At 36.3% G+C, this 20,644-nt stretch overlaps 1 protein-coding gene across 2 annotated transcripts in view; it reads left to right on the top strand.

Moving 5' to 3' along the window:
• The window catches only part of LOC105473658 (MNAT1 component of CDK activating kinase), a 244,838-nt gene that overhangs the window by 63,880 nt on the left and 160,314 nt on the right, over positions 1-20,644 (top strand). For both annotated transcript variants that reach the window (XM_071100058.1, XM_071100057.1), the window contains exons 2-5: positions 581-733; positions 2,417-2,490; positions 12,999-13,102; positions 16,370-16,510. In XM_071100058.1, coding sequence (XP_070956159.1) covers positions 581-733; positions 2,417-2,490; positions 12,999-13,102; positions 16,370-16,510 — 472 coding nt within the window. The remainder of the gene's footprint in view (positions 1-580; positions 734-2,416; positions 2,491-12,998; positions 13,103-16,369; positions 16,511-20,644) is intronic.

Raw genomic sequence — 20,644 nt, 5'->3', positions numbered from 1 at the left:
TGTTCATTTTCTCTGTCATACATACTAGAGCACTCAGAGTTCTTTATCCTCTGGCCAGCGGGGCCTCATTCAGCTGGCACCTCTTTCTTGTAATTGTCATTTGCTCAGTTGATTACAGAACTTTCAAAAATGTTCTTACAAGGAAAGGAAGAAAAAACATCTGTTTTAGTGCTTGGGGTATCCAGGACTCTCTAAAGTGCAGGCCCCTGGAAGAGGCTGTTCTTGCCCAGGTCTAAGGATGATATTGGGACTGGGGATGGAGGTGACCATACATTAGCCTTTTACATGCTCTTCTACTTCTCCCTATCCTGCTCTTCTTCCTAGTTTCTCATTCAGTTTATTTTAATTTATAAATTTGTTTGATCTGTAAAACTAAACTGGTATCACTTGGGATACCTATATCTGAAAAGTAAGCTCCAAATGAAAATGAACATTTTCCAGAAAGTTTTTTGGTAAGATTTTAAATAGCAATGACTAGTTTTCAAGTCTCACTCTCCTTACCCCACAGGGGCAAACTGTTCAGATGTGTTGTAGATTTGAACCTTGGCTTAAATGTTATGTTTTATTTCTCTCCTTACAGCTGTGAAAGTTGTGTAGATTTACTGTTTGTGAGAGGAGCTGGAAACTGTCCTGAGTGTGGTACTCCACTTAGAAAGAGCAACTTCAGGGTACAACTCTTTGAAGATCCCACTGTTGATAAGGAGGTTGAGATCAGGAAAAAAGTGCTAAAGATGTAAGTATTCCTGCTCGAATGATTCAGTCAACAAAGAGGACTTTAACAATTATGTCAGTAATTAATTATTATTTCCTCATAAATATGGACAAGTAGCAGGTATATAAGTATAAATTCATTTAAGTTCTTAGAGAACTGAGTAATATTATTTATCTTTGTTAAAGAAGAGCCTCTTGATTGATGGCTTCATTATTCATTTGTATTTGTTTTTTGATTAATAAACATGTATTGAGTACCTACTATGTGTAAACACTGTGTTATGCATGTTAGGCAGTAGTTACAAAGTGATGAGTAAAATAGCTATGAACTCTGTCCTCATGAGACTTACCGTACAGTAGCACAGGATAGCAAAAAGACAAAAAACAGGTAAACCAAAACAAATGTTATTTATTATAGATTGAGAATAGTGTTATATAGTTAGTGGTCAGTGTTGCTGTGGTCAGTGATGTCAGATGTGGGCTGAGGAGGTAACATTAAGTTGAGGTTTGAAGGCTGTTAGAGAAAATCATGTGTTAGCTGTAGTTTATTTTGGTATGTATATTTTTATGTATATATACATACACATATGGGCATAGTATATATATATGTGTATATATGTGTATATATACCTATATATTATTGATCTGTCTTTTTCATTTACAATTTAGGCTTTACTTTTTACTCTTTGTTAATAGTTTTGGGTTTCTTTTTATCCATTCTTTTATTATAAGAAATAATTGATATATTTATTTTCCTTTTTGGTAGTATACATTTCAACCCAGGTAATCAGTGTTTTAGCAGCATCTTTCTAGGTACATAACCAATGGTACTTTATCAGTGCCCCTAGCGGCTCTTTTATTGTTTGTATAACTTCTGCAAGGTAGTCTCTTAGATTTTGATCTTTCATTGTTAATTCCTTGCAATTTACTGGTTCTTCCCAGGTACATTACAATATTTAAAGATTTTCTTGATCTAGCATTTTTTAGACTATGTCATAAAAATGGAGGAGTCGCTTCAATTTTTTTTTGTGTTTTGGAAATCAGTGAATCCCTTATAAGTAAATAATACCATAATTTCCGCTGATATGCCTTGCTTAAGCTCATTTCCCAGTCTTTCAAGCTCCCAATTTATCTTTCCCTGAAGTCTTAACAAGGATTTTGCATATTGTACATTTTCTCCTGATCCTACTTCTCTGTAGTCATAAGAATTTAAGAATTGCATTTTTGGTTTGGTTACAAACCTCGTGTCAAGAAAACAGTATTTTAGGCTGGGCGCAGTGGCTCATGCCTGTAATCCCAGCACTTTGGGAGGCTGAGGTGGGTGGATCACTTGAGGTCAGAGTTTGAGACCAGCCTGGCCAACATGGTGAAGTCCCATCTTTACGAAATACAAAAAGTATTAACTGGATGTGGTGGTGTGTGCCTGTAATAATCCCAGCTACTCGGGAGGCTGAGGCAGGAGAATTGCTTGAACCAGGGAAGTGGAGGTAGCAGTGAGCCAAGATTGTGCCACTGCATTCCAGCCTGGACGACAGAGCAAGACTCCATCTCAAAAAATAAAAATAAAAAAATAGAGAATGATGTTTTACACAGTAAGCAACTCTTTTCCTTGTATCATATATGAATTAGGTAAGAACAAGTAAACCAGTTAGATAATATTAAAAGCAATGATATGTAATATGTAGATTTTTTTGTTTTCTTAAAGATACAATAAAAGGGAAGAAGATTTTCCTAGTCTAAGAGAATACAATGACTTCCTGGAAGAAGTGGAAGAAATTGGTATGTTTTTAATTTGATGTATGCTAGCCTATAAGACCATGTGCTTTTATCTTTTAAATGCTTAGGAGAACATCTCACATAAAAACCTCTTAATAGGTTTAGTTGTGATAGCTAACATTTACCTAATTACTTTCTTTTGCACTTGAGTTGTGTTTGTCAAATTGAAGGCATACTTAGGTAAAGAACCTATTTAATATTTTGTCTATGGAAAAATACGTTTAATAGAGGTAGTAACACTTTAGCTGGGGAGGAAGACTATATGGGTACATACATCTGTATGTTGATAACATGTTAGAGTAGTTTAAATGAAGGAAAGCATATTCCGATTTTTCAAAAATGGGGTTCCTATTAACCATATTTATAGTGACTAAAGCCATATGTTTATCATTATTTGTGCTTCTGTGGATATAGTAGTCTTAAAGTACTTTGAAGCAGTTGACTGTTGAAGTGGCATTCTATTAATCAGTGTTATTCTTGAATCAGAGGTTGGAGTAATCTTTGTGTCTTTTCTTTCTGATGTGTTTAGTCAAAAGGAAGATTTTGTCTAATGATTTCAGTTTTCTTAAAATTTCAGAGATGTTAAAAACTTTGGAAGTTGTTATATATTGATTTAAAAAATGCTGCTTTTTAAAGTTGCAATAATTATTACTAAGTGCGGGTTTGGAAATGACACAAAGGTTATATACTGTGAACATTAGAATGAGACTATGAAGATCAAACAAGAATCATTTTTATTCTTTCAAACTTGATAGGTAACTGTACTCAATATTTACTATTAAAAATAAGATTATAATAAATGAATCATTCTTTAGAAGATTAATACATGGTAAACTTAAAAAATTCACATTCCTGAAGAATAATAAATATTCTAATTCCTTTAATTTCTTTACTAGAAAATCCAGAAAATCTTTTTGTTTCAACTGTTACCTGAAACTTTTCTCATATGTCTAAGTTCATTTGTTATGCCATAGCAAAAACATATGGAAAACATAATTTAGGGTTTCTCAGGGATCTTTCAGTGCCATAAGAGCCACTGCTTTTCCATTCTGTGCGTACTCATTGCACTTTGTATGTTATCTTAGCATCATGAGTGACTATGGATTTTAGCTGAAAAGATGGTAGAATTGGGAGTGACAAGGCAAAGTGGAAAAGTTAGAATGTAGACTGAGAAGAAAAACCAGAAAGAAATCTACAAGAACTGGGCAAGTATGAAGGTATGTAGAAATCTGGCTCTACATAGATGTTAAGTATAGGACAAGCTGTTGGATAGCAATTGGGAAGAAAAGTAGCTTACGTGTATTCTAAAGGTAATGTGATTAGTCAAAAGTCTGGTCAAGCAATAAAAGGAAAGGAGATTATAGGTGTTGCAGTACAAGTTGAATACATGTTCACAATTCTAAGCAGGCAGTCAGGATAACTAAAAGAAACTGATGTACAGAGAAGGTGAGGAATAGGTTTAGGGGATGAACTACAAGGAGATCTTGATTCTGGGATTAAGGTTCTGACTGAGCTGTGATTAAAAAAAAAAAAATATATATATATATATATATATCTTGCTCCAAGATAAATTAATTTGAAGGTATGGACAATATGGGGCCCATAATTGGTACTAGAATTGATAGGCAAGAGCAAGTCTGGATGTTAGAGGGATACAACATGTAATGCTTTCTTTACCAAAATGTAGAAACTGTGGCTCAGACCATTTAATTTGAAAGTGATTCTGCTATTACGTATATTCATGAAGGACTGTCTTCAGTTGCAGTATAGGAAAACTCTCTTAACCAATTTCCACTTAATTGTCTCGTTGAAGTAACTGACATTCCCCAGTTCTTCCATAAAATGTACTCACTGATAACCACAGCATAATGAATGCATTGTGAATGCTGTCAACCTTCTTATGCCAGTTGTACTTGTTATTGTAGTTATGTAATTAAATACATATTTAAATATTATATGTAATTTAAATATTTAAAGTTAAATCGTGTGTAAAGTTGGGGAAAAACTTGTAAAACTCTAAAGGATTCTGCTTCTCAGGTTTTTAAGTCACTTCTTAAAAAGTGGAAATTGGCCAGGTGCAGTGACTCACGCCTGTAATCACAGCACTTTGGGAGGCCAAGGCAAGAGGATTGCTTGAGCCCAGGAGTTTGAGATCAGCCTGGACAACATAATGAGACCTATCTCTACCAAAATTTAGAAAATTAGCTGGGTGTACTGGCACACGCCTGTAGTCCCAGCTACTTGGGAGGCTGAGGTGGATCGCTTAAGTCTAGGAGTCCAAGGCTACAGTGAACCATGGTTGCGCCACTGCACTCCAACCTAGGCAACAGAGCATGACCATGTCTCAAAATACCAAAAAAACAGACAACAAAAAAGGAAACTGAACAATACAGATGACAATTATGGCCTATATAAGGAAGAAGCAAAACTCTAATTAAAGGCTAGAATTTGCTGTATGTCAGTAAGTTAGAGAATGACTATATACTTACTATGTATGTTTTAAGTTAAAGTATTTGAAGAGAGAGACAGGTGTATGTGTGTGTTTCCCTCCTTTAACAGACCTATTTAAATAATCAACTATAAATCCTCATTGTGTTGATTAAAGAGTGGTTCTACTCTATTTAAAGATATTGATGATTTTTGGGAAGTAACCTCTTGGATTTATAGTTTATTTTCTGAACTTCAGTTCAATTCAGTAAGTTTTTAAATTATGTTATGTGAACTGCTTTATTGATGGGGATATGTGGTATTGGTCCTCAATAAGCTCAGACTCTAAAGGGGGAGATAATTATGTTAACTAATAACTATAATTTAATGTGATAAGTCTTATAAATAGGCATTTATAAAATGCTATGGGAATACAGATAAAGCAATTAACCTAGAACTGGGAAATAGAGATATGGTTTGGTGAAGTTCAGAGAAGAGATGACATATGAGTTTGATCTTAAAAGAGGAAGAGGAGTTAACCAGATAGAAAGGGCTTAGGAAAACATTTGTAACAAAAGAAAAAGGCACCGAGATAGAAACATGTGGGGCATGTTGGAGAATGAGCAAGTAGTCTGTTATAGGTAGATAAAACATGAGGGGTGACTAAAAATGAGGCCTGAAAAACAGGCTGGATTAAGGAGGCCTTAGTACCATAGACAACAAAAGCAAAAATAGACAAATGGGATTATATCAAACTAAAATACTTCCTCACAGCAAAAGAAACAAAAGAGTGAAGAGATAATCTACAGAGTGGGAGAAAATATTTGCAAACCAGAAATCTGATAAAGGGTTAATCTCCAAAATATATAAGGAACTCAACTCAGTAGCAAGATAATACTTCATTTAAAAAATGGGCAAAGGACCTGAATAGACATTTCCCAAAAGAAGACATACGAGTGGTATATGAAAATGTGCTCGGCCGGGCACGGTGGCTCATGCCTGTAATCCCAGCACTTTAAGAGGCCGAGGCGGGCGGATCACGAGGTCAGGACATTGAGACCATCCTGGCTAACACAGTGAAACTCCGTCTCTACTAAAAATACAAAAAATTAGCCAGGCGTGGTGGCAGGCACCTGTAGTCCCAGCTACTCGGGAGGCTGAGGCAGGGGAATGGTGTGAACCCGGGAGGCGGAGCTTGCAGTGAGCCAAGATCGTGCTACTGCACTCCAGCCTGGGTGATAGAGTGAGACTCTGTCTCAAAAAAAAAAAAAAAAAAAAAAAAAAAGAAAGAAAATGTGCTCAACGCCACTAATCATCAGAGAAATGCCAATTAAAATCACAATGAGATATCATTTCACATCTGTTAGAATGGCTGTTATCAAAAAGATGAGATAAGTGTTGATGAGGATGTGGAGAAAAGGGAATCCTTGTATGCTGTTGGTGGGAATGTAAATTAGTACAGCCATTTTGGAGAACAGTATGGAAGTTCCTCAAATACTAAAAATAGAACTACCATATGATCCAGTAATCCCACTTCTGGGTCTGCAACCTATAGCCCTATTCACAATAGCTAAGATATGGAATCAATCTAAGTGTCCATCATTGGATGAATGGATAAAGAAAATGTGGTACATATACACCATGGAATACTTCAGCCTTAAAAAAGAAGGTAATTCTGTAATATGCAACAACATGGGTCAAGCTGGAGGACATTATGCTAAGTGAAATAAGTCAGTCACAGAAAGACAAATATGGCACGGTCTCACTTATATCTGAAATCTAAAAAAGTTGAACTTAGAGAAGTAGAGAGTAGAATGGTGGTTACCAGAGGCTGTGGGATGGATGGTGGGTGGGGAAAGGGGAGGTGGATGGAGTTAATCAGGTAAACACTGGAGAATAGGCAGTATTTTTTATTATTTTGTTGGCTAAAGGATATGAAATTTCAATTAGACAGGAGGAATGAGTTTTTGAGGTCTGTTGCACAGCATGGTGACCATAATTAATAATAATGTATATTTCAAAATTGCTAAAAGAATAGATTTCCAGTGTCCTTGCTACAAAAAAATAAGCATGTACATTAATTAATTAGATAAAATAGTTCCACAGTGAGTACGAATATCAGAACATCACATTGTACCCCGTAGATATTTACAATTATTATTTGTCAACTGAAAAAAAAGAGGGCTTTGTAAACCAGGCTGTCAGTTAAGATTTTATCCTGTGGCTAAGAGGAGATACTAAAGAGTGAGAAATGACTTTTCAAGGGGCCATTACAGTAGTTTGGATGAGAAATAATGAGGGCTTGGAGTAGATAGTAACAGTGGGTATAGATAGAGGATATTTTAGACGCAGAATATTTAAGTGGTTGATTTGATGTAGGAAGTATGTTAGAGAGAGTAGGCAAGGATAAATTAAAATATTATGACCCGACCGCATGCAGTTGTATGGTGTTAATTAGGTAAACACGGAAGAATAGGCAGTATTTTCTATTATTTTGTTTTGTTGGGTGAAGCGTGTGCAGAAATGAGAGATGAAGTAAAAACTTTAGTTTTAGACCTGTGAAGTTTTGTTACAGTGCGGCTTCACCACTTAGTTGTATGGCATTGTTCTGTTTGTCATCATATAAATAAAACTTATTTATTTATTTTTTTTTGAGACGGAGTTTTGCTCTGTTGCCCAGGCTGTAGTGCAGTGGCGTGATCTCGGCTCACAGCATCGTCCGCCTCCCGGGTTTAAGCAGTTCTCTGCCTCAGCCTCCCAAGTAGCTGGGATTACAGGCACCCACCACCATGCCTGGCTAATTTTTTTTGTATTTTTAGTAGAAATGGGGTTTCACCATCTTGGCCAGACTGATCTTGAACTCCTGACCTTGTGATCCACCCGCCTCGGCCTCCCAAAGTGCTGGGATTACAGGCATGAGCTACCACACCTGGCCAAAACTTCCTTTAAAAATCTTGTTTCAATAGCTTTCTATTTTGTGTTTTATTCATACTTTTAAAGATAATTAGTTAGATGTCTGTGATATCTGTATTGACTATTTATGTTAATCAGAAGTATAAAATGTTAATTTAATGGACATTTACTAAGTACCAGACTGAGCTGTACACACATTATCTCACATAATTTTTGAAACGCTAAGAGACAGGCATTTTTATTCCTATTTTGCATTTGGAGAAGAGGCACAGAGAGCTTAAGTATTGTGCCCAAGATTGCATTGCTAGTAAAGAATGGAGCCAAATTGTAAATATAGGATTTTCTTACTCTCTGAGTCTAGAACACAGAGTTCTATGGAATTATTAGAGATGAGAGAAAAAAGGTAGCTTGGGGTCATATTTTGAAGGCTATTAAAGACATTTGAACTCAATCTTGTAGGTAGAAGGGTGTTGTTGAAGATAAATGTTTAAGTCTGGAGTGACAGGACTAGAGTTAGTAGGGTGCCTCAGAGGGTCAGTGTTTGGGGATTCATAAATTGGAGATTGAGGTAATTTTGTTGCATAAATTTCATTATGAATCTTTTGAACATGAATATAAAAATGAAAACGTTATAATTTTGAATAATAGCATCAGACATTTTCAATAGAAGGGGCACACATGAAGATGGACTTTCTTATGGCATTAACAATAGGCTCTTTTCTGTGGCTATGACAATCTATACATAAAATTCTTGTTCCTTATGGCTCCAGGGATTATCTCAAAGGTTTATTCTTAGTTTCATAATGAACAGATTATTCTTTTGGTGCAAAACAGATTATCCTTTTGGTGCAGAGAATTCGTATTTTAAAAGGGTGAGAAAGTCCTAAGGGCTTTTTAAAATAAATTCTGGATGTCAAAAAGACTTCAAAATTGTACTTAAATAACATTAAATCTTTCAGAAAATACAATAGGCTTTTTGTTTGCTTTTAATACTTGACTAAAGGCAGGTCAGTATCTGAGCTAAACTAGTAAACAGATAAAGGGTCAAATGATTGTTATAGCAAATTAGCTTCTATTCCTTTTTCTTCACGGCTGTTGTATCAACCTGATTCATTGGGTATGAATGAGACCTGCTTCATCTGAAAACTTTTAAAAATAGCAATTCACTTTTATGGTTCTTTTCTTACTTTTTAAAGGAAGAGGTTTATATTATCAGATTATGATTTGCATTTATTATTGCTGTTACCTTTGCTTCTAAATTAAAATATGAAACAAATTATTTTACTTTTATTGGAATTCATAAAGTTTTCTTTTTTAAATTTTTATTTATTCATTTATTTTTTAGAGATAGGGTCTCACTCTGCCTCCTAGGCTAAAGTGCATTGGTACTATCATAGCTCACTGTAGTCTGAAACTCCTGGGCTCAAGTGATCCTCCTGCCTCTACCTCCCAAGTAGCTAGAACTACAGGTGTATGCCACCACACTTGGTTAAGTTTTTAATTTTATTTTTTTGGTAGAGATGGGGCCTCATTATTTTGACCAGGCTGGTCTCAAACTCCTGACCTGAAGTGATCCAGAACTCATAAAGTTTTTAATAAGCATAAAAGAAATTGTTTGTATAAAAACAGATTAATTTCACTTAAGGTTTAAGTTTACCTATTTTTGGGCTCTAATGTAAAAGTTAAAATCAGTAGTAAACTGTCTAGTTTGCTAATAAACAGTGTTTTTTTAAACTGCTTTAAACATATTAGTAGAGCTCTACATGGGGTATCAATTTGACCACTTACTTTTCAGTAGATTCATACCGTAAGAAACCAAGATTATTTAGTCCTGTCGTTTTGAACCTTCCTCCTTTGCCATGTTCAAATCTGTAATTATAAAGGTTATTTTAATTAAATCTATAATTATAAAGGTAATTATAAATGTTGGGTATTAGTTTATTTTTTTCTCTCATGATAATTCAACAAGTATTTCTTTAGCCCTTACCAGATGAGAAGTTTTTTCTTTTTTTCTTTTTTTTAAAAAGTAGACTTTTTTTAAGTGAAGTTTTAGATTCATAGCAAAATTGAGCAGAAAGTACAGAGAGTTCCTATATATCTCTTCCCTCTACATGTGCACAGTGCACAGCCTCCCCGACTATTAACATCCTGCACCAGAGTGGTACCTTGTTACAATCAATGAACCTACATTGACATATGATTATCACACAGTCTGTAGTTTACACTAGGATTCATTTTTGGTGCTGTACAGCCTGTGAGTTTTGACAAACATATAATAATGTGTATCTATCATTATATCATATAGAGTCATTTTTAACTGTCCTAAAAATCCTCTTTGTTTTTCTGTGTGTTTATTCCTCCCTACCCCAACCCCTGGCAAACACTGTTCTTTTTAGTTTTTATAGTTTTGACTTTTCCAGAATGTTATATAGTTGGAATCATACAGTATGTAGCCTTTTCAGATTGGCTTCTTTCACTTAGCAATATGCGTTTAAAGCTCCTCTGTGTCTTGGCTTTATAGCCTATTTCTTTTTAGTGCTGAATAATATTACATTTTTTTTTAATCTACTGAAGGATGTCTTGGTTGCTTCCAAATTTTGGCAATGATTAATAAAGCGGCTGTAGCCATTCATGTGTGGGTTTTTGTGTGAACATATGTTTTCAATTCATTTGGGTAAATACCTAGGTGCTTGATTGCCAGATTATATGATAGAGTGTGTTTAGTTTTGTTAGAAACTAGGAAACCGTCTTCCAAAGTGGCTGTACCATTTCGCATTCCCCACAGCAAGGAACGAGAGTTCCTGTTGCTCCAGATCTGCACCAGCATTTTATGTTGTCATTGGAGTTTTGCCATTCTAATAGGAGTACATAGAAGTAGTGGAAGTGATAATAAAGATGAATCAGACCTAGAAACTGCCCTCAAAACTTAGACAATTCTTTTAGTCTAAGTTTTGGTGCCAGTTATCCTTCTAATAGGTCAGACAAGATGTGCATATTGAAAATCATTATACAAGGTAGAAAGTGGGTAAACACCAGCAGAGCGATATTAGATAATGTATTGTAAGCATTCAGGGATGGAGAGATTGTAACTACAAAGTGTCTCATAAGGAGGAGCTGGTGATTAAAATGGGTACAGAAGGGTGAGTCATATGTGGATATTCACTGTTGTTCTGGGTTGAAGTTGGTACTGAGATATGAGCCCTGTGGGTAGGGAACAGTTTAATCACAGGTATGGAAATGGGAAAGTGTAGGGGCATACAAATGCAGAGGACTGCTAGGTAGCATTGGTTTTCAGGCATTGAGAGAAATGACACAACTAGTTTTGTAGGCATTGTAGATAAAAGTTCAGGTTTGGAAGCAGATAGCCTAGGTTAATGGCTGGGCATGGTGGCTCACATCAGTAATCCCAGCACTTTGGGAGGCCAAGGCAGGTGGATTACTTGAGGCCAGGAGTTCAAGACCAGCCTGGCCAACATGGCGAAACCCTGTCTCTACTAAAATACACAAAAATTAGCCAGGCATGGTGGTGCACGCCTGTAATCCAAGCGACTTGGGAGGCTGAGGTTGGATCTGGTAGATGTTGAGGATGGTGAGAGTTGTGAAAAAAAATCATTGGATTTGGTTGCTCAGAGGATGGCCTATTAAATACAAGAGGTAGATTGTGAGTGGTTGGTAAAGATAGTGGAATCACCATTTTAACTAAGGATCAGAGGTACCTTTTTGAGAATGCTGCTTGTCTGGAGCCTCCCTCTGACTGTTTTGTGTCAGGACTAGAGTGTGATTTATGAAGATTGTCCCACATTGCATCCTAGCCAGATTCCCTGACTTACTTTCTTTTCCACTTTATGTTAAAAAACTGGAGAAGTTGCTAAAGGATAATTGCTTCTCATTTTCTCTCAATTCTTCCAGATTTAAAATTGCATATGATAAAACTGAATAGACTTTTGCCTTTATACCTAAATGCGCCTGGATTTTCAACAGTGATTATGATAAATTGATGTTCTGAAATACGTTGGCCTCTTGAGAAGACAAAAATGAAATTATAGATCAAATTGGTCATCTGAGTCTGTTTGATGGCTTTACTCAACAAAACAAGCAACTCTGTGTTGGTCCTCCAGTATTACTTTTTAACTCTTATAAGCTATTAAAGGAAAGAGTGAGATGGGGAAGCAATCTGTAGAAACCCAAGGGATAGAGCAGAGTTATTTAGGGTAGATCCGTCTTGTTTGTAGGACAAGAAGCAGGAAGCAGTGGTAAGTAATTGGAGGAGGGGTGGAAAGGCTAATAATGGATGCAGAAAGATTACAAGGGAAGCTTGAATTGAATTATGGAATAGGAGAGTCTTACTGATATGGATTGCTCCATATGAATTTATATATAGCAAGAGGGTCTTTTTTTAATTGTTCAGAGTATTATAGTAACTTTGATTTACGTATAGAAAATTAGAAGGGAATATGGCATTTATAATTTAAATTATTTTGATTTGGAATTATAAAAAGAGAGTTCTAATTCACAGAAAATTTAGTAGTATCTAAACATGTCTCAGTAGTTCTCTTAAATTCTTTTAGTCTAAGTTTTGGTGCCAGTTTATCCTTTATTTTTCTTCTTAAGTTCCAACTCTTTTATTTCATACGTTTCTAGAGCTAGACTACAAGGTTTGGAATCAGGTTTGGAGGTAATTCAAGCCTGTGCCTACTCATGTTGGAGACCAGTGGAATGGGGATAAAACCTGTTTTTTGTTTGATATCAATTATACAAATATATGATTTTTAAACTCTTTTTAAAATTCTGACTACTGTAGTAGATTCCAGACTTACTCTTTATATTAAAAAAACTTAAACAGTATTTTGTATGCTTTTAAAGCTAGAGAGGGGACTATAAAAATCAGATCTAATTAAGTATGGCAAGCACGTATCTTAGGTTTTCTGGAGTGAACCTGACATTTAGGTATTTTGTGCGAGTCAGACAGTCTGTCCTTGTATTTGGCTTGGAAAACATGGTTGCCATAACTAGAGCTAGTCTCTAAAATAGGTAACTGATTAAAAGGTCACAAATAGAGCTATAAAGAATGACATCCTAACAAATGAGTCTCTGTGGTATTTATTTTTTATTATCTACTCAAGATTTATATTAAAAGTATTTTTCATCTCATTGTTTTCTTTCTAATGCAGTTTTCAACTTGACCAACAATGTGGATTTGGACAATACCAAAAAGAAAATGGAGATATATCAAAAGGAAAACAAAGATGTTATTCAGAAAAATAAATTAAAGCTGGTCGGTGGCTAAGTATTTTCTTCTTTTGTCTTAGAAACAAATGTTTCCAGGCCGGGCGCGGTGGCTCAAGCCTGTAATCCCAGCACTTTGGGAGGCCGAGACGGGCGGATCACGAGGTCAGGAGATCGAGACCATCCTGGCTAACACGGTGAAACCCCGTCTCTACTAAAAAATACAAAAAACTAGCCGGGCGAGGTGGCGGGCGCCTGTAGTCCCAGCTACTCGGGAGGCTGAGGCAGGAGAGTGGCATGAACCCGGGAGGCGGCAGGACTTGCAGTGAGTGGGGATCGTGCCACTGCACTCCAGCCTGGGTGACAGAGAGAGAAACTCCGTCTCAAAAAAAAAAAAAAAAAAAAAAAAAAAAGAAAGAGAAAAAAAAAAAGAAAATATCTCAGGAGTCATTATTATTAAATGTATTAAAATGTATTCTATAAAGAAAAAAGAATTGCATGCATACAAAGGATCAATTGTCTAATTTATACACTTTAGCTATCATTTATATAGTACAGTTTGACTTTCTAGTTGTAGGGAAAAGCAGAGGTAATTATGTTTGAGATACTTTATCAGGATTTTGTAATTAGTGAAAAGGATACAAGCATATTTGGATCACATAGCATATATTTTCATCTTGTATTTAGAAGAGACTTCCTCCTTATAGTCTTATAGTGCTTTGTATCAGCATTTCTTTCCTGCTGTAAAACTCTCAATGAATTGATACTACATTTTCATTCCATTCATACCTAGTCTAGCTTTCTTTAAAAGTATCTTGTTTCTGAGAGCATCAGTATGTCATTAATGTTACTCTCTTTGCCTAGTAACCTTTTCTGGGAACATCAGAAGATACATGCAGAATAGGTATGCATAGATAAAATGTTTCATTAACCCCAAGTGTTGGGATTACAGATGTGAGCCACCACTTTTATCATGAAAGGGCGTTACATTTTATCAAAGCCTTTTTCTGCATGTATTGATAAGATTATGTGATTTTAATTCTTTATTTTGTTAATGTATATTAATTGATTTTGTATGTCAAACCATCTTTCCATCCCAAGGATAATTCCCTCTTGGTTATGTTGTATGATCCTTTTAATGTGCAGTTAGATTCAGTTTATAAGTATTTTGCTGAGGATTTTTGCATTTTTGTTCATCAGGGATATTGGCTCGCAGTTTTTTTTCCTTGTGGTGTCTTTGTCTGGTTTTAGCATCAGGGTAATAATGCTGGCTTCATAAAACGAGTTTGGAAGTATCCCTCTCTTCAGTTTTTTAGAAAAGTTTGAGAAGGATTGATATTAATTCTTCTTTAACTGTTTGGCATTATTCACCACTACAGCTTTTTCTCTGTTAGGAGGTGTGATGACTGATTCAGTGTCCATACTAGTTCTAGGTCTTTTCAGATTTCCTATTTCTTCATAATTTGGTCTTAGTAGGTTGTATGTTTCTAGGAATTTGTTCATTTCTTCTAGATTAACTGAAGTGTATAATTGTTGGTGTGTAATTGTTCATAGTAGTCTCATGATCCTTTTATTTCTGTGGCATCAGTTGTAATGTCTCCTCTTTCACTTCTGATTTTGAGTCTCTCTTTCATAGTCTTGCAAAGAGTTTGTCAATTTTATCTTTTCAAAAAAACTTAATTTTGTTGATTTTTTCTGTTCTTTTTCTATTTTCTGTTTATTTTTGCTCTAATCTTTGTTATTTATTTTAATACTTTGTTCTGCTAACTTTGAGCTCAGTTTGTTACTAAATTTCTAGCTCCTTGAGACGTAAAGCCAGGTTGTTATTTGAGATCTTTCTTCTCTTTTAAAGTAGGTGTTTATCACAAGAAACTTCCTTCTTAGTACTGCTTTTTCTGTATCCCTTGAGTTTTGGTATGCTATGTTTTTGTTTGTGTTTGACCTGAGGTATTTTCTAATTTCCTTTTTGATTTCTTTGACCCAATGATTTTTTGAGTTTATTGTTTAATTTTCACATATGTGCATATTTGTGAATTTTTCCAGTTTTCCTTCTGCTATTGATTCCTGGTTTTATTCCATTGTGGTCAGGAAAGATACTTGGTATGATTTCAGTCTTCTTAAATTTGTTAAGACTTGTTTTGTGACCTAACTTGTGACCTATTCTGTAGAAAGTTCTGTATGTGCTTGGGAAGAATGTGTATTCCGCTGCTGTTGAGTGGAATAACAACTAACAGACATATACAGAGCTATAAAGTTGTTTTAAGACTTCTGTTTCCTTATTGATCTTCTTTCTGAAAGTTCCATCCATTATTGAATGTGAGTTAAGTCTCCTACTGTTACTATATTGCTATTTCTCCCTTTAGTTGTCAGTTTGCTTTATATATTTAGTTGTTTATAATTGTTATAATTTTCTGTATGTTGACCCTTTTATCATTATGTAATGTTCTTTGTCTCTTTTGACAGTTTTTTAATGAAAGTCTATTTCGTCTCTTACTATGTTCTTTGTTTCAGTGAATGGTGCCAGCATTCATCTAAGTATTCAATCCATATTTGGTCAGTGTTTATATTCTGTTGAAGATCACTCATGTTTTAAGCCTCATCCCTACTCTAATTAGATTATTACTGTATTTAGGGCTCTTATTTCTGTTCTTTCTTTCTTTTTTGAGACGGAGTCTCGCCCTGTTGCCTAGGCTGGAGTGCAATGGCATGAACTTGGCTCACTGCAACCTTCATCTCCTGGGTTCAAACGATTCTCCTGCCTCAGCCTCCCAAGTAGCTGGGATTACAGGCATGTGCCACCATGCCTGGCTGATTTTTTGTATCTTTAGCAGAGACAGGGTTTCACCATATTGGCCAGGCTGATCTCAAACTCCTGACCTTGTGATCCACCTGCCTTGGCCTCCCAAAGTGCCGGGATTACAGGCACGAGCCACTGCATAGGGCTCTTATTTCTTATCTGGATTATTTGAATATACTTCTAACTATTCCTCCTATTGTCAGTCTTGAATCCAGTTGATCTTTATGTATACCTTTCTGTTTCTAGTCATCTTTTTAAACTCATCCCTCAAATTCCCTTAATATGTTCCCAGTGGCCTTAGTATAGCAAAATCCACTAGTATGGTATAACAGAATAGTTGTTCTGTTTAATAGTAACATGTCTACATGAAATAAAGTAAATTCTATTTCCCTCGATATGGAATTGCTACATTATTAAATAATAAGTGACTAGTGTGTTTTATGCTTCCAATAGAGTGTGGTGTATGATTGCTCTTGGCTCCCAAATTTATTCCATGCCATATATAAATTTTTGTTTTAGACTCGAGAACAGGAAGAACTGGAAGAAGCTTTAGAAGTGGAACGACAGGAAAATGAACAAAGAAGATTATTTATACAAAAAGAAGAACAACTGCAGCAGATTCTAAAAAGGAAGAATAAGCAGGCTTTTTTAGATGAGCTGGTATGTATTAGTGCTAATTGTGATTGTAAAAAACGTTCTTCAGGATATACCTTTCCTAGTAGGCTGAATGATGGCATTTAAAGGGCATTTCCAGTATTTGTAATCTGGTTCACCTTTAGTTTTGCTGGTTATGTATTGATATCAGTGTATTTATTGCTGAATAAGAGGTTGCCCCCCACCCACACTGAACAATGTATTTTTATGTTCACAATTCTGAGGGTTAGGAATTTAAGTGGTTCTTTTGGGCTTCTCTGCGTCCCTAATGTATTCTCAGGACACCTCTCCATGTGGTTTTGATAGTGACAGGAGGCAGCCAAATGCCTAGGCAGATAGGGTCGGGTACCCGGAGAAACCCCACCTCCATGTCGAAGACAGTTTAAAATCTGAAAGCCAAGCTACAAGTTAAATCCTTGGACCAGATTGAGAACTTGTCCTCCTCTTTGGTGTGCTTTCCTCTGATTGATCCCCACTCTTCACCTATTTTATATATGCCTACCCTTTCCTAATTGGTTTTCTACACTGTCATGCCCACCTTTGGGTAGTGTCTTCACTTCAGCCTTTTTGCATACTCATAAGCCAATTCAGCACATACTCCTCATCCTGTGCCTATAAAGACCCCAGACTCAGTAACTAGAGGAAGAGACAACCTGACTTTGGGGAAGACGACCTGCCCTTCCTCTGCCCTCTCCAGCTCACCTCTCTGCTAAGAGCTGTTTTCGTCGCTTAATAAAATTATCGCCTTCACCATCTTTAACCATCCCTGTGACCTCATTCTTCTTGGATGCCAGACAAGAGCTTGGGACCCACCGAGTGTCAGTACCCAGAAAAGCTGCCACACTGGCACTTTGTCCTTGCTGGTGGAGAGCAGCTGCCCCAGGTGACAAGGCCAGAAGCCAACTGAGCTGCTAACACACTGCCGTCTGACGGCGGAACTAAAGGAGCACTATAACACCTCCCCTGGGGCTTTTGGGTTGTGGGCACCCTCACCTGGGCACTGCCACATTCCCCTTGAGGCAACATGCCTGGTCTGGCTGTGGGCCCCACATGGAGTTTGCTTCTGTATCTATGCCTGGAGCGGATGGCTGGGTCCTGCACTTGCTTGCTTGTGCCTGGTCTGACTGTGGGCCCCACACAAAACTTGTTCCTGTGTTGGTGCTTGGAGCAGCCAGCTAGATCTGCACTGACTCACCCATGTGCTCCCTCCCACATGGGGTTGGGTGCAGTGGGTCTAGTAGAGGGGAGTCCTTACCGTGAATCTAGTGAAGGGGCTGACTACATCAGAAACTGCATCAATTTCTGTAACATTGTGATTGTACTTCTCACACATTGGCTCAGGGTTACAAGAGAAAATATTCCAAGCATAAGGAAGTAGAAGATGCTAACATTTTAGGGCTTGGGCTAGGAAACTGGTGCAGCATTGATTCCACCATATTAGCAAAAGAGCCCACTCAGTTTCAAAGGGAATGGATATAGATCTCACCTCCTAATGGGAGTGTGATGGCCATCTTTAGTCCACACAGTATGTACTGGGAAAACTATGTTTTTCTAGAATTTGGCAAAATATAAATTCATTTGGGATACTCAATCTCTATCCCGATATCAGTTTAGTGATAAGAATTATGAAAATGACTTTCATTTTCATATTGTAATTTGTGTTAACCTTATGCCTATTTATTTATATCTTGCCAACTATGAAGGATTTAAAGTGATTTCCTAGATATTGTTTGTGGACATGCCACTACTTTGTGTAACTTGAAGAACGATGTTAAAATGAGGTTCTAGTATATTTTACTTATATATTTTTGTTTCTTTTTTTTTTTTTTTTGAGACGGAGTCTCGCTCTGTCACCCAGGCTGGAGTACAGTGGCTCAATGTCAGCTCACTGCAAGCTCCGCCTCCCGGGTTCCCGCCATTCTCCTGCTTCAGCCTCCCGAGAAGCTGGGACTATAGGCGCCCGCCACCTTGCCTGGCTAATTTTTTTTTTTTGTATTTTTAGTAGAGTCAGGGTTTCACCGTGTTTGCCAGGATGGTCTCGATCTCCTGACCTCATGATCCGCCTGCCTCAGCCTCCCAAAGTGCTGGGATTACAGGCGTGAGCCATTACTTATATATTTTTAAAAAGTTTTTTATTTAATATCCATTTTATTTTCAGATGAGAGAGTAACATTATAACTGAGATGAGCCAGTATATTCTTAATAGATTGTTTATATGGCTTTAAGCTAACTGACTAAAAGACATTGTTTCTGAAGCACTTTTCTCCTGATTAATGCTATTTTTCTAATAATGAGCTCATTTTGGCTCCATGCTGAAGTTTATATTGACTCTGTCTACTTTGTGACAGTATATTTTATATTTTTGCATGAAAAAATAGTGTATTTTTGCTTGAAAGAAATAGCAGTGTTTTTGCAAATTTTTGTTTTCCAGCAATTAGCTTCCTAGGTAGTCAACCTTATTAGATAATGACAGTAATAATAACTAAGGTTTATGAAGTGTTTCATGGATTTGTTACTATATTACTTGATATTTATAACCCTGTATGATATTGATGACTTCACAAACTAGAAAATCTTCCTCTCCAGGAAAGTCTTTTTGCATTCTTCTCTTTCCCTTTATGTTCATATAATTTATTTCCCTGAGGCTTTTGTGTGTGTGTGTGTGTGTGTGTGTGTGTGTGTGTGTGTGTGCGCGCGCGCGCGCAGTGTTAATACACTTTCTTGTCTAGTTGATAATGCTATTATCCTATGATTGGGGAAAATATGTATATGTGTGTTTTTCTACTGTGCTTTTGCCAAAAAAGCATATAAGTCAGTTAACCAAGAGTAGAAAAAGAGAAAGCGAGATTACTTAAATTGTAAGGAGGTGCGAAACTAAAGGGAAAATAAGGGTAAGGGCATTACTGAGGCTTAGATAGAAAATGCTGTCATAAAACTCTATTTTCTATGAGTGGAATGTGAATTTGACTCTAAAAATGAGGACAGCAGCATATTAAATAGAGTAATGATGCTTTCTGTAGCAACTTTCATTAGTTCTTTCTTGAAACTATTAAGTGGCAGGTATGGCTTTAACAGTGAAATGACATGTTGTGTTTTATAGTTTTGTAGCTGTTTGGTGAGAAATTGAAAACTTTAAAAAATGAATTAGTAAATTGATGTTACTAATTATTAGTATATAATTACTAATTATAATTGTTTTATTGAAAGATTCTTCCCCTTATCATTTTATATGAAGAGTTACAGGCTCTTTTTTAAGTAATACTTCTCTTCTATATAATTAATTGAATTAATCCCAAATATAGAACTTTGATAGAAAATATACTTTTAACATTTTATGTTCCATCTAATAAAAAAGGTTTTTAGATTTTACTTTGAGGTTAGCCAGCTTTGCATAACAATTATTCTTGCGTATTCTTTTTCCTTTTGTTTTTTTTGAGACGGAGTCTTGCTCTGTGCCCTACCTGGAGTGCAGTGGCGTGATCTTGGCTCACTGCAACCTCCGCCTCCTGGGTTTCAAGCAGTTCTCTGCCTTAGCCTCCTGAGTTGCTGGGATTGCAGGTGCCTGCCACCATGCCCAGCTAACTTTTTTGTATTTTTGGCAGAGATGGGGTTTCACCATCTTGGCCAGGCTGGTCATGAACTACTGACCTTGTGATTCACCCGCCTTGGCCTCCCAAAGTGCTGGGATTACTGGCGTGAGCCACCGCACCCAGCCGCATATTCTTTTAGTCTTTAAAGTACTGTTTTGCTGCCTCACTGAGCTGCTATTGGCATGAAGCTCTCCTTTGATTCAGTGAGGCATGAAGCAAGATGTGAAACTACCATTGTTGTACATTGTGTGTAATCTGGAGTTAATATTGATTTTTGTGAGTTCTTTCTCCCACTTCCTGTTTTCCTCACCTGCAAGTCATTACTGCACATACTTTCCTCACTGTTTAGATCATATAACATGGTGGTTAAATAATTCTTAGTAATTTACTGTATTCATTAGTGCAATTAATTACAACAGATTGGTTTAGAATACCACTGCAGTTTGAATTTCTGGTTTTCATTTTTAAACTTATTTTTAAAGATTTTGTTATGTTTATTTTTCAGTCTTTATAAAATTTTTGTTGTAAATGTTAAAATACTTTAAATTTT

This window comes from Macaca nemestrina, chromosome 7 (assembly GCF_043159975.1).
Source record: "Macaca nemestrina isolate mMacNem1 chromosome 7, mMacNem.hap1, whole genome shotgun sequence".
In the NCBI taxonomy this organism is placed as follows: Eukaryota; Metazoa; Chordata; class Mammalia; order Primates; family Cercopithecidae; genus Macaca; species Macaca nemestrina.
This window is presented reverse-complemented; position numbering and strand designations above follow the sequence as displayed.